At 46.3% G+C, this 14,296-nt stretch overlaps 1 protein-coding gene across 9 annotated transcripts in view; it reads left to right on the top strand.

The window, feature by feature from the left end:
• The window catches only part of Asb8 (ankyrin repeat and SOCS box containing 8), a 34,703-nt gene extending 21,493 nt beyond the window's left edge, over positions 1–13,210 (top strand). For 4 of the 9 annotated variants that reach the window (XM_042264565.2, XM_042264569.2, XM_042264564.2 and 1 more), the window contains 3 exons: positions 8,761–8,924; positions 10,430–10,534; positions 12,367–13,210. In XM_042264565.2, the coding sequence (XP_042120499.1) occupies positions 8,796–8,924; positions 10,430–10,534; positions 12,367–12,999 (867 nt within the window). In that variant the 5' untranslated portion in view covers positions 8,761–8,795 and the 3' untranslated portion in view covers positions 13,000–13,210. Of the gene's footprint in view, positions 1–5,487; positions 5,843–8,760; positions 8,925–10,429; positions 10,535–12,366 lie in introns of those variants that run through there. The other 5 variants (XM_042264567.2, XM_042264568.2, XM_076556714.1 and 2 more) reach the window with 3 other exon arrangements.
• Positions 13,211–14,296: the final 1,086 nt, after the last annotated feature.

Below are 14,296 nucleotides of genomic sequence, written 5' to 3'. Positions count from 1 at the left end.
AGATGACTCTAGTTTATACCAAGTTGACATTAAAAAAAAAAAAAACTAGCCAGCACACCTACTATGTGCTGGGATTTTTTATGCAGAAGGAATGAACATAGGAAATCTATCTCATCCTTAATGGGGTCAAAAGGACAAAACATTTGGCAATCTCTCTAAACAAACACAAGCTAATATCAAGATGGCATAGATAATAGCCCTTAATGCTTTATGTAGCATATAAAACTGCTCTTCACAAATATGGCCTAGGTTTTGTGAACTTAACCCTTAGATTAGATGCTCTCTGGTCTTGGGTCAGTAAACTGAGGCTGAGATATGGAATGCAACTTGCTCAGAAATGGAATATTGGTTCCTACTGTGCTTACATGGTGTTATATTGTTTCTAAATATAAAGAATTACATTAAGTGACAACACTATATAAGTCCAGAGAAAGGTAACATTTACTCTTGTGTTAGTGGAGATAAGTTATTTTTTCCCACTAGATAGATAGTGGATTACACTGTAGATCCTAATTTTTTACTCTATCATATTGCTTTGGACCTATCCCTTCTCTCCTTCAAGTTTAAGAGAATCTCGAATTTCCCTTCGGCTTTTATTCTTTTGGTGATAAGAGTATTTGGGAAAAGCCTCTTTCTACGTTTAAGACACCTTTCTCTAGGAAGGACATGCCATCAACATTAGACGTGTGGCCCTGGAGAAGGGGGTCTGAGGCAGGAGCATATTTGACGAGTTTGGCCAGAGCCCAGAAAGCTGTCATGAAAAGCTCTCTGTCACCACTTAGGAGCTAGCAAGGCAGAATTCCTCTCCTGCAGCTTCCTGTCACTCCAAAAGACCTGCTTAAAACCAGGAAAATATTTGGAGCCAATAAGAGAAGAAAGATGGTTCACTCCTAAAAGGAATTACTCACATGGCTTAAAAGGCAGGACATCAGATCTGTCACCTGGTTCACCCCCATGGCCTCTACGTGGTCTGGATACTAATCCATGTTGATTGCTGCTAGCAGCAGTGGGTACAGCCATAACAGCATTATCAAGTTTCCAGCTCAAGTTTACGCCCAGCTCTGAAAATAGAAACACTAGTTAGACTGTCTGCCAATTACCACCACCTACTGGGCCCTTTTTGAGAGCAGAATTGGAAGGAACATAGTGGGGAATGACCTATGGTCTTATGGGAAACAGCACACACACACACACACACACACACACACACACACACACACACACACACAAACCAGAGACCCATGAATCACTTCTATTCAAGCTACAAAGGGCAGAAATAACTATGTGTATAGTAAGAACCTATGGATGAAATTCAGATGTGGAATGCACAAGTCATGGATGTGATCAAATCACATCTTTGTTCTTTAGGCTCTTACCATGTTTTCAAATATTTTACCTAGGGGTGGGGGTTAGGTTGCTATCTTCCTTGGTTCCTGAATGGAAACTTTACTTTTTGGTTTATTCTTTGCTAATTGATAGTCTTGTACAGAACAGTCCCTTGAAATTAAAAAAAGACGGTGGTCTAGATGACTTTACTTAGTAATTAGAAGGTTTCCCGTCCAAAATGTTAATCAGAGTCTCAAATTCATTCTAAGGTACTGTCAGTCCAAGGCTGCTCTCTCCATCCCCCAGGTGGGGCCCACGGCTGGTGGCTGCCAGTCTTCAGCTTTCTCCTGGACTTTCTACCTCTTGCTCCTTACACACCACCAAAGCTCCCCTCCCCATTGGCCAATGCTATTCCATCTGCTTGTGTAAAAGTGGGAGGAGGCAGGACACCAGAGTCCAGGGGCTGCTCTTTGAAAGGCCAGCACTGTATCTAATAGATGGCAGAAGCTGATTTTTTTTCCTAAAGGAAGCCTTTGACAGTTCTTTGGAGATTCCTATCATCAGAGCCCTCTTAAGTAAATGCATTTGGCCTAAAAAGACATGGAAGTGGTGGCCTACAACCAACTATGCATTTCAGGATTCCTTTATCTATTTCCAACTTCAGGCCATCCGGTTCCTCCATGCCTCTAGACCTCTCTTTGGACAGTAGGCAACTCGGTATTGTCTGTCTTCTTTGTGGCCCACATTTGGTGAGATAAATCCATCTCTGCAGCTGCAGTCTTCTTTTTCTTACGTCAGGCAAAAATGCTGATGTAGTTCTTGACTTTCTAGCAACAGGGAACACTTTTTGAACTCTCCAGTGCCAAAGAAGTTCATTTTTATGCTTGAGGAAAAAGAAGTATTTGGGTGGGCAGACAGAGGGGACTCAACAGCACAGATTTTTCCCTATAAAACTTGTCACAGATCTCTCTCTCCTTCCTATACTCCCTTGGTTTCCTTTTGGGGTAGAATGATTCGTCAACATTGACTTTGTCGATGTGATGGTCCTTAACTGCAATCACAATGATCAAGTTTGCCTTCCAATCCTTCATCAAAAGGAGCCACACTTCATCTCTGCTCCCTGAAAAACTGAGCCTGTAAGAAGAGGTCAGTGAATGTTCTGTAATGGGCAAATCTAAAACTTACTTTTGTTGTGATGCAGGTCTCCAAGACACGTCAAAACAACCTGTATGGGTAGTTTATTTCATCACCTACTGGCAAAATGCAATCATTCATACCTTTATAAAATACCAGTTTTTCCTCATAATTTATAGTCTTTAGTATTTATCAGTCAATAGATTTGGGGAATGAATTGGGTAGGGGGAAACCATCAAGACAAATAATTGAGTCTTCTTGGAAAAAAAAAATCCCCCAAAGCAGCAGAAATTACACACATTTTTTAGTAGTTTGTCTGGAAAAAAAAGAAAAGAAAACCAATAACAAGCTAAATCTTGAAAAATGAACAAGAGAAAAATAAAGTTAGATTTTAAATGTGACAGACAGACAATGTTTTACAAATGGGTGATGGTTATAAAGATTCACTTTACACTGGGCGGTGGTGGCACACGCCTGTAATCCCAGCACTCGGGAGGCAGAGGCAGGTGGATCTCTGTGAGTTCGAGGCCAGCCTGGTCTACAGAGCTAGTCCAGGAAAGGCTCCAAAGCTACAGAGAAACCCTGTCTCGAACACCCCCCCCCCCAAAAAAAAAGATTCATTTTACTATTCTTTCTAGTTTTTTCTGTATGTTTGAATATTTTTATAACAAAAGTAATATGTGTAGGCAAGTGTTGCAACTCTGGGGGAAAGATATTCTGACTGTTCAGAGTCAGGTGACACCGGGAGCTGCTAGGACAGCTCTGGAGGCTGGAGCTGCAATGGGACAGCCCAGCTCTGGAGGGGAAGATGTCCTGACTGTTCCTGGAGTTGGGGTGCCGTGGGGGATGGTCTCATCGCAGGATACAGCAATCCTGCTCCTCTCCTAGAGAGTTGCTACAGTTGAGCTTTGCTCAGCCTCCATTTCAGGGGCTTCCCAACAGAGCTTCTTTTGCTTCACTTAGCAAGGTTCTTCTTCTCTGCCCGGATGAATGACGATCTTCACACCCAAGGCTCTTTTGAGAAAGAGATTTATTTGGGAAGGAGTCCAGGAGAGTGGCTGCCTCTACCAGGATGGGAAAGAACAGCTCACAGCTGAACAGGCAGGGTGGTTTATATAGGATCTCTTGGGGGTGGAGTTTCTCCATGGAGAAGATTTTTTTTGTCCAGGGATTGGTTAGTTTTTTCTGCTCAGGGATTGGTTAGTTTTGTGGGTTAGGGACAGAGATGGCCCTGATTTCAGAGTCAAACTGTGTTTCTTTCACTGGCCTTTCTTAGCTTTTTGGTTCTAATTCTAAGGCCAGGGCATATTTCTTTCACTGGCTCTGATTCTAGGGACAAAGTGTATTTCTTTGGCACTGGTTTCAGAGTCAGGACATGTTTCTTTGTTTCTGGGTTTGGGGATAAACTGTTTCTTTCTCTGGCTTAGGTCCCAGATCTTGGATGTGTTTCTTTCACTGGTTCTGGGCTCTAGGGTCAGGCTGGGTTTCTTTAGCCAGCCCCTTTTCCCTATAATATGTTGTAGAATATTATTCTAAGATGTGTTACATTTGTTTATGCTGTGGAACATTTAATAATGCAAAGATGTGTTGCATTCTTTTATGCTGCATTGTTTGTTTAATTCTATGAAGCTGTGTTACAGTGCCTGTCTAAAACATCTGATGGTCTAATTAAGAGCTGAATGGCCAATAGCAAGAAAGAGTAGGTGGGGCTGGCAGAGAATAAATAGAAGGAGAAATCTGGGAGGAAACCGAGAGGGAGCGAGAGGAGGAGGACACAAGGGGTTAGCCACCCAGCTACACAACTAGCAATGGAGTAAAAAAGAAAGATATATGGGGCTGGAAAGATGGCTCAGAGGTTAAGAGCACAGGCTGCTCTTCCAGAGGACCTGAGTTCAATTCCCAGCAACCACATGGTGGCTCACAACCATCTGTAATGAGATCTGGTGCCCACTTCTGGTGTGCAGGCAGAACACTGTATACATAATAAATAAATCATTTTTTTAAAAAATGAGGAGAAAAGAAAATTTAGGCTTGCCTACAGTCCAATCTTAAAAAAAAAAAAGAGAGAGAGAGAGAAAGATATACAGAAATAGAAAAAGGTAAAAGCCCAGAGGCAAAAGGTTGACAGGCTAGTTTAAGAAAAGCTGGCTAGCAACAAGCCAAGCTAAGGCCGGGCATTTAAAATTAAGAATAAGCCTCCATGTGTGGTTTATTTGGGACCTGCGTGGTAGGCCTCCCCAAAAGAGCAAAACAGCCAACTACAATATTAAAACTTAAAACAGAAAAAAAAAACAAACTTAAAACTGAGAATCGTCGTTGTCTTTATCTTCCTTTAGAAAGGAGGCACCAGCAGAAGCAAAAGTGGAACAGATACTATAGACTTTGCAATTTTGTAATGAAGTGCTCGCGGGCTCCATTTTGTAGTACGGTAGCATCACGATAGCCATATACTTATTCTCATTTGGGCAATGGGTAAGCATTTTGGAAGCAAGTCCTTTTGCTCTGGAACTACATAAAAAAGAAATTTCTAAAAATAGAAGGATTTTTAAGTATCATTAGAGCCCACATCGAGGGAGTTAATACTCAGAGAAACTGAGGGAAATAATAAATCACTCTCAGAACCATAGCCCTAGCCTTGTTCTTTATGGTGCATGGCATTGAACCAGGGCTGTCAGGGCCCAGAACCTCCGAAGAGAGGTGGACGCCACCCTCCAGGTTATATAAAGTGCTTTGTCTTGCTGGATCCTCTGACCCCGTCCTCTCTGCCGGGCCCAGGTGGAAACCTGCTTTTGTTGTGTGTGAATTCTCAAGAGAGAGAGCGGTGGTTCAAATACCCTGGGTTAATCAGATCAAGAGTAGAGAGGCAGTCACCAGCCCCTCACTGGGTCAGGTATGGGACGCTTGTACTCTGAAATGGATGGTGCAAAGCAGAAGAGCGGTGTGAGGACGAGGTGTCCAGGACCGTGTTTTGGACGCGGACACAGGGAGGCCGCCGGTGGGACGGTCCTACACTGGCCGGGTCTGCGCAGACGCAGCCTTATAGACTAGGCTTGAAAGCCGAGATCCGTGTTTCTTTCCCACCATGGGGCCAGGACGGGGCCCAAGGCTGGGGCGAGTTTGAGACTGCGCCTGCACCCGCCGCTTTTAGGCAGCACAGGAACACAGCCCCCGAGCCCCTAGACCCTAGGAAAGACCTAAGTACCTTCCCGGCGTCGAGAGTCCGCGCAGGCGCGCTCGGCTCTCTCGCCTTGGCCAGCGCGCAGGCGCGCCGACGCACCCCGGGCCGTCTTGCGCTTGAAAACATAGGGCTGCCGCGGGCCGCTTCTGCTTCCGGGTCACGGCTTGACAGCGGCTTCCCGGACCGAGCTCTGCCCACGGTTCGGTGAGTGCGGCCGTGGGTGGGTGCGGGACGGTGGGAAGCCGGGTCCCCAGCCGGGAGCCCCGCAGCCAGGAACGTCCCTGGCCACCCGCCAAGGGCTGCGGGCCTCCCCTTCCCGGCCTGGGCGGGTGGTGGGGGCGGGGACAAGTCGGTGTCAGCGCCCCGGGGTGCAGGCTGAGGCTCCCCGGGATTGCTGCGAGCCCCTGGGGTCTCCGCCGCCGCGAGGGACACCGCAGTCCTGGCATGGCGTGCCCTTGTCCCCCGGGCCCTGGGCTCCGCCAGGCCCAGCGGCCGCGAGCCTCCAGCAGCAGGTGTCATGGGGTTGGGTGTCCCCGTCCGGGTCGATGGTCCCTGTGGCGGCGAGGCCCAGGCCTGCCCAGAGCAGCAGCGGTGGCGTCTGCTGAGTGTCTTTCTGCGCTGCTGCTGCTGCTGCTGCTGCTGCTGCTTCTGCTTCTCCTTCTCCTTCTCCTTCTCCTTCTCCTTCTCCTTCTCCTTCTCCTTCTCCTTCTCCTTCTCCTTCTCCTTCTCCTTCTCCTTCTCCTTCTCCTTCTTCTTCTTCTTCTTCTTCTTCCTTCTCCTCCTCCTCCTCTCCCTCCTCCTCCTTCTTCCTCCTCCTCCTTCTTTTTCTTCTTTTTAAATAAAGGTGTTTGCTGTGCATTCCATAGGGAAAGAGCTCAGGGCATGGGGCGGGTGAGCACCAGCTGAGGAAACTGAGGGGCGTGGAGACTTAGACGATCCTGACTGGTCCTGATTGCGAATGCTGTCCCACTGTTTCCACCTGGAGCTTCACGGCTGCAGGAGGTGAACACCTGCTAGCCGTGCTGGATTAGGGTTCCAGGAACCAGGAATCCAGGAACACTCGTAAAATGAGTGCAGGGTTTAGTGCCGTCTACTTAACTATGTACCAGAAACTTAACAACCACACCAGTCCACGCCTTCCCCTTTAGATAGCCTGGGTTTTGTCCCCTCTGTCCACACCAGTGTTGGGACCCCCGGACAAACCTACCTTTGCGGCACGTTGCACGTCCCCACCCCCCATTTCACACTCCACCCCCCATTTCACACACACACACACACACACACACACACACACACACACACACACGCGCGCGCGCGCGCGCGCACCCCCCCCCCCCCCCCCCCCCCCGCTTTTGTTCCCTTTGCTACAAAGTGTAAGGTACAGATGTTGATGATCTGATGAGGGAGGCTGAGGGGGGGTGGGGGGTGGGGGGTGAGGGAGTGAGTTTATTTTGAGGAGAGTGAGTTTATTTTGAGTGCTAGGAGTTGAGAAAAGGATTTGCCAAATTCCAAGGAGCAGCCACTCTAATACCAAGCGGGACCCACAGCCTTGGACACCTTGAGATAGATAGAAAAGGCTACTGGTTAGCAGAAAGAAACTATCAGAGTTTATACTATATTATACAGTGTATAAAGGGATACCCCATCACAAAAACAAATCTATAATACAGAATTACTGAACACATTTTTTTTCCATAGTCATGTTATTAGTAATTGCATGTGTCATGACAAAAACGGTTAGGTTCCAAAGTAAAAAAGCTTTTGCTTCCGGGTCCCACCTTGACAGCAACTTTGCTGATCCAGAGGTTTGGTGCGTGGATCCTGGGTGATGGGTAGTATGAAGCCAAGTCAAGTATTAGTTTAAAAAATGTGTGTTGCGGACCTTCATGTACCAGGCATTACTATAAAAGCCTCCCATTACCTTAACTCTTGAGGGGTTGATATTTAATAAAAACACAGATTCCTAAGCAAATACACCAAAGAGTTGGAGCTGCTTATTATTTTTCCTCCAGGTTTTTTGTTTGTTTTGTTTTGTTTGAGATTGATTCTCTGTGTAGCCCTGGCTGTCCAGGAACTCCCTGTAGATCAGGCTGGCCTGGAATTCAGAGACCCACCTGCCTCTACCTGGGATTAAAGGCATGCACCACCACTGCCAACTTTTACTCCAGTTTTTGATAGGTGCTTTTTTCATAAAGAACATATCACTTTATTGGCTGTCATTTTAAGATGTATCATTTAACACATCTTATATTGTTAAAACTTTTATTATAAATCTAAGTATGTAGAATATTTTCTCTTTTCATCCTAGAATTCTCTGCCCTAATGTGGTTTCAACACATCTGCACAAATATATTTGTCAGGTGCATTGACTAGTCAGTTATTAAAATGCTTTTAGTTTAAATCTGTTTATTTCCAATAACTAAACGCATATTTTATTGGTATGAACTTTTTAGGTTGATTCCAGTGTGGTTATACACTCACTTTCTTCCTTAATTTAGAATGTTAACTTATTTCTTGTTTTTTTTTGCTAAATATTTGAAAATATTTCACAGATGACTTTCATCAAGATATGTTTGTTCCATAGCCTCCCTCTTCTCACAGGCACTGAGAGCATCTCCATAGCCTGTTAAGCAACCAATATGTGTTAAATGTCTACATCTTACGGGAGGTGGTGGTTGGCTTTACTGAACAGGACAGTAGAAGACAGTGTCCTATCTGGCCAGTTGATTTTAATTCAGATGGAAAAACAACAATGTGTGCACAGCTATATTGTAAGGAACCTGGAGGTGATACTGATAATAAAAACAAAAATTCAGAGTCGGAAAAGAGTGCTTCCTGTTTCAGCCTTCAACTCTTACTCCTTGCTAGCCATGTGGCGCCCCATGGGGGATCTTAGTATCAGACCTCTTAGGGAGATCTTGTCCTAGGCATCAGAGAGTATCCAGGTTTAGTTAACATCTTAGCAGGTATTGTAATCTGCCTTACTATTACAGGAGGTGGCATTGATTAATCACTGAGCTCCTTGACAACTTTTTATAATGGAAAAACCCTCAGAAAATGCTTAACTCTGAGGACAGGTATACTCGGCGATATTGTATATGCCTAAAACTTCTTTGTTTCAGGCAGTCTGGAGCATGTGAACATACTCTGAGCCTTGATGAGTTCCAGTATGTGGTATATTATGCAGAGCATTCAGAGCAAATACTCCCTCTCAGAACGCCTGATCCGAACAATCGCTGCCATCCGCTCCTTCCCACATGACAACGTAGAGGACCTCATCAGAGGGGTGAGTGGCCCATTCTTGATAGAGCAGACCTTTGAAAGGGGAAGTGGGAGAATCCCTGCTAAACTGCCATAGGTGTTTGAGCTGCAGCCTTGATTTGAGCACACACTCCATGCTCATCAGTGTTAGCATGATCATTAAAATACGTGCTCCCTAACTTTTGTTTCATCTGCCTTTATGGCCTTGATGTTTTCCTTCATAAAATATATTCTAGATAACCCTTCTTGCATGTTTTTGGTTTTTTTAACCTGACAGGATATGGAGCATGCACATATGTGAAAGCCATGCAGCTCAAAGTCTTCTGCCCACGTGTTACGGAGGGTTTTAGGAGGCAAGCAAAGTAGGGGTCAGGTTTTAAATCCTTGGAGCTTTCCTTCAGACCTGGGCGATGGTGATTGCAGGGAGAGATTTCACTTTCCTGCTTGGTTACAACAGCTGCTAGTTTTAGTTCCATGGCAGACCCTGTGCCCTGAAGTGTGTAGTAATTACCGGTCAAGAGAATTAGAGACCTGAGAGAGACTCAGTGATGGAGAGTGGGCCCCATGTCAGGCGGCTCACGGCCACCTGTGACTGAATCTCCAGGGGCTCTGATGCCTCTTCGGACCTCTGCAGACACATGCACTCACGGGGAGAAACTCATGCAAGGATGGACACGCACACACGCACACACGCACGCACACGCACATGCATAATTAAAAGTAAGTCTCACTTCCTTTAAAAGGAAGGAAACACTTTCTCTGATCTCTAAGCACTGCTGCCAGTAACTCTGTTACATGACTAGTACCCTGGAAAGCTTCGGTACCCTTCCTCCTTTGAAGAGGAGAAGTTAGAGAGAGAGTAATGTTTTGGAAAATGTGACCATGTGGTTCCTCCACACTACATGGTTTAAAACAGCAACGTGCGGATCTTCTCTTTGGGTCAGTAGCACACAGGCGAAGGAAGGCGTGCCATAGCTCGTTCTCAGCGCAGTGGGGAGGGAAGTCTGGGCAGTGGGAACTTGTCTGTTCTCATTCCAGCTCTGCTGCTGGTGGGAATGGCTCACCTGAGCCAGACTAGGAGTAATGCTGAGACTCGGGCCACCTTGAAGAGTCTGTAAACACGCCATTAAGACAGCCTGATGGTTAGCGTCATTTGTTGAATTGTAAAAAGAGGCTGATAGTTCTGGCCTCAGGCTGGGACTCATTTTCATAACTTGCAGAGCACAGTGGCCATAGAAAGTGGGAGGCTGGGCCAGCTTTCCCACAGCTTTTACACATAAGGCCATGTCCTCAGAGGTGTCCGGGAGGGAGGGGCACTTTGGCAGGCTGTGTTGTGGAAAAATTTAATAGCTTCATCTGGAGAAATGACTTCCTTTTCTTCCTCTTCAATATTCCCTGGGTTTGAGTACTGGACTTCATTACTAGAAATAATTGGTACTTGGAGTTAAAGTATATTGAGGCTGAGGAGTGCCCCCCCCCCCCCCCGCCCCCATCAAGTCCCTTCTGTGGCTTCTGAACTTCTTCCCACAGGGAGCAGATGTGAACTGCACCCACGGAACACTGAAGCCCCTGCACTGTGCCTGCATGGTGTCGGATGCCGACTGCGTGGAGTTACTGCTGGAAAAGGGGGCGGAGGTGAGTGACGTTTCCAACACTTCCACATTAGTGAGTCATAAAAACTCGACCGGGCGGTGGTGGCGCACGCCTTTAATGCCAGCACTCGGGAGGCAGAGGCAGGTGGATCTCTGTGAGTTCAAGGCCAGCCTGGGCTACCAAGTGAGTTCCAGAAAAGGCGCAAAGCTACACAGAGGAACCTTGTCTAGAAAAACCAAAAACAACAACAACAAAATGAAAAAAAAAAAAACACTTGACCTCATGTTTCCTAGAATTTCCCTTCGCACCTTCCAGGTTACTTTGCAACTCCTGGTGACATTGGCATATGTTACCAAAGCCAGGTATAATCATAAATCCATAGGATCATTCTAAGGATTTTATCCCTTTGCCTTTTTTAAAAAATTCACTTAAGCTGTGCATGGCTCCAAAAATGAGTTTTATTTCTCTTTCCTTCCCTGCCTACCTCCTGGGGTTTGTTCATATTTCCGTTGACTCCTCTTCTGTGGACTATACAGTCACCATAAGTCCGGAGGCTTCTCAACTCCAATTAATTCTAAGCCATGTAAGATATTCTTAGACATGTGAAATTCTGGAGATTATTGTCTTCTTTGTAATTGCATCTTAAGATAAAAATAAAATTTTTGGAAGTAGACTCTTGGTACTGGCAAGAAGCAGCGTAATATAAAGAATGATTGAAAGAACGGACTCGGAGCCAGGCATGATGGCATGTGTTCACCTGTGACCCTAGCACTGGGAGGGGTAAGTCAAAGGACTGTAAGGTGGAAGCCAGCTTGGATCTATAACAAGACTTCGAAGCTGGCTAGCCCTCCTCCCCAAAAGGACTTTGGAACCAATTTCATGGATTCTACTTCCAGCCCAGGTGCCTTCGGTTGTGTGACCTTGAACAGATTCCTTAAACCCTGTCTTTGCCTCAGTTTCCCCATCTATAAAAAGGGTATGCCTTAAGGTTATAAAGTGTTTGGATCGCTGGCTTATAGCAGTTGCTAAGAACGTACATGACAAATTGATCTGGCAGCTTTGTTTGTTGGTGAGCAGTCTTGCAGGTAGTGAGTGCTAATCTGAATCAGACAAGCCATCCAGCCCCCCGGCGTGCAGTCCCAAACACGCTGGACAGGAAGCAGAAGCAGCAAGTCCCACCGTGACCTCTCCATACACCCATGCTGCTGTCTGCAGCACTAGCTAGTCTATAATCCCGTGGTTAAACCTTTTTGTAATTAAGTGACCCTGAGGTGAAAAACCGGTTTTACCAAGGGACGGTGAGGCTGACAGAGAAAGCTCCAGTAAGCAGTTTGCTTTGGCTCCAGTGCACCGTACGGTGTGGAGGAGCTCTGTAGATCGGGAGTTTGAGGTAAGGATTGGCTCAGTGAGGCACCTGCCATTTCAGCACGGGAAGTTTGTGCTTTTCCTCCACATGAGTTCATCTGCAATCTTAAAGAACACAACAAAGCTAAAAGGACAGAGTTTTGACTTCATTGTTTTTCTTTCTGGTGTCCACTAATCACAGGATATAGAAAGTGTCGGGGTAGACAATGGAGAATTTCTCTCAGAGCAGTGTTAGAGACTTGGACTTCATCTTTTCCCTCTTCAGTCCCTACTGTGTGGCAGACTCTAGTGTAGAGAAGTAGACACACACGGCAGTCCTGCCAGCCTGGTGGGATGAGAGCTGGCTGTTCTCAGTTCCTATTGTTCCTTATCTGTGTCATCTCCTCTCGATCACCAGGACCTCTGGGGAATTGCACATTGCCTCATTGTTGAGAGCATTGCATGAGGAAGGGAGTGGGCGCATCACACAGGCATTGTTGCCCACTGTAACCCCCTCCTTCCTTCTGTAGGTCAATGCCCTGGATGGCTACAACCGGACAGCCCTCCACTATGCCGCAGAGAAAGATGAGGCTTGTGTAGAGGTCCTGTTGGAATATGGTGCAAACCCCAATGCACTGGATGGCAACAGAGACACCCCGCTTCACTGGGCAGCCTTTAAGAACAATGCTGAGTGTGTGCGGGCTCTCCTAGAGAGTGGGGCATCCGTCAATGCCCTGGATTACAACAACGATACACCGCTCAGCTGGGCTGCCATGAAGGGAAATCTTGAGAGTGTCAGCATCCTTCTTGACTATGGTGCTGAGGTCAGAGTCATCAACTTAAAAGGCCAGACACCCATCTCCCGCCTGGTGGCTCTGCTGGTTAGAGGACTTGGAACAAAGAAAGAAGACTCCTGCTTTGAGCTCCTCCATAGAGCTGTTGGACACTTTGAGTTAAGGAAAAATGGCGCCATGCCAAGAGAAGTGACCAAAGATCAGCAGCTCTGTGAAAAACTGACTGTGCTGTGCTCAGCCCCAGGAACTCTCAAGACACTCGCCCGCTATGCTGTACGCCATAGCCTGGGTCTCCAGTACCTGCCCGATGCGGTGAAGGGTCTTCCACTGCCAGCTTCTTTGAAGGAATACCTGTTACTCTTAGAATAGCCTGGAGGAGACATGTCCGCCATCATGCAGACAACTCCGGGTGAGGTTTTCTTTGCAATACCGTCTCTTTGTCATGGAACACAGGAAAGAACTTGTTTCTATTGTGTGGTTTATAGATTTTTGAGGCAGCACATCACAACAGTAATGTGTGCACCATCCCCCCTCCCCATACCGAGCAACCAAACCCAAAATAAGAAACTTTCCGCACTTCTGTTTGCTGTTTTATTGCTTAGTTGCCTTTTGATCGTGAACCCTGCAAAAGAGGTCCCCCACCCCCTGTAGGACACTTGAGAGCCAACAATGTAACTAAATTTCCCTAGGAAGATGTAAAGTACTCAGAGTATACAGTCTTTCCTTTGGGGTCATGGGTTAGCAGAAGTTTCTCCTAAAAAATGTTTAGTTGATCTGAAGTGTAAGACAAATCACAATTCCAATGAATAAGAATTATGTTCCAAGGATGAATGCTTAAACTTCAGCTAGTGGGGGTAGACTCAGAACTGGGCATTCGGAAGGGACTGGCTCTTTCTCCTCACCAGATGACTGACTTCTTTGCCTTTTTCTATAGTGTGATTTCACAGGAATGTCTTGCTGCTCCCCACAAGAAGAGCTACTGAGTCTCAGCAGTCCTGAGATTACGGGGCCATTCTCCTACTGTGGCTCTTTCCCGGAAACTCCTCTGCACTAGTGTGCTGAGCAGTTCCCTGCACCTTAGATGAGGTGTCGCTCTAGCAAGGCAGGGTGAGGGCACTGCTTTCTCCAGAGCTTCACTCCCTAAGAGTCTGAAGTTGGTTTTTCTACCCTCTTGGAACCTTTGCTTTTTATTGGGCCATAGGAAACGGTAGGGAAGTGGAGCTGGGAACAGAATATAAAAGGGGTTCTTTGGAACTGGCCTGCCTACCCAAAAGGAACAGTATTCTTCCTTCCATCTAGTGTTCTTAAACTAGATGGAAGTTGGTACTGACCTTAAGTTAGTATGCAAGTTTGGAAAGCGCTTTTTAAAAAACCGATTGGAACTACACGCAAATGAATAGGGCCGTCTGGCGCAGCTAACTGAAAAAGCCTGCCTGCTTTTGTCCTTCACTGTTGCCGGGTTTGCCCATTGAAAAAAGAATAAATAAATAATTCTGAAAGCAAATTTGGCAGCTTCCACTGTCTCTACTTTTCTCTGCTTCCTCTTCTGCCCATTTATAAGGAACTGCTTGGCTCTTCAGCGTACCTTTCTGTCTCCTCCCAGCAAGTAATTCTGGGCATGGTGAGCAGGAAAGCCAGGCATAGCGTTTAAAAACTTCTGCGTCAG

This window comes from Peromyscus maniculatus, chromosome 20 (genome assembly GCF_049852395.1).
Source record: "Peromyscus maniculatus bairdii isolate BWxNUB_F1_BW_parent chromosome 20, HU_Pman_BW_mat_3.1, whole genome shotgun sequence".
NCBI classification, from domain to species: Eukaryota; Metazoa; Chordata; class Mammalia; order Rodentia; family Cricetidae; genus Peromyscus; species Peromyscus maniculatus.
This window is presented reverse-complemented; position numbering and strand designations above follow the sequence as displayed.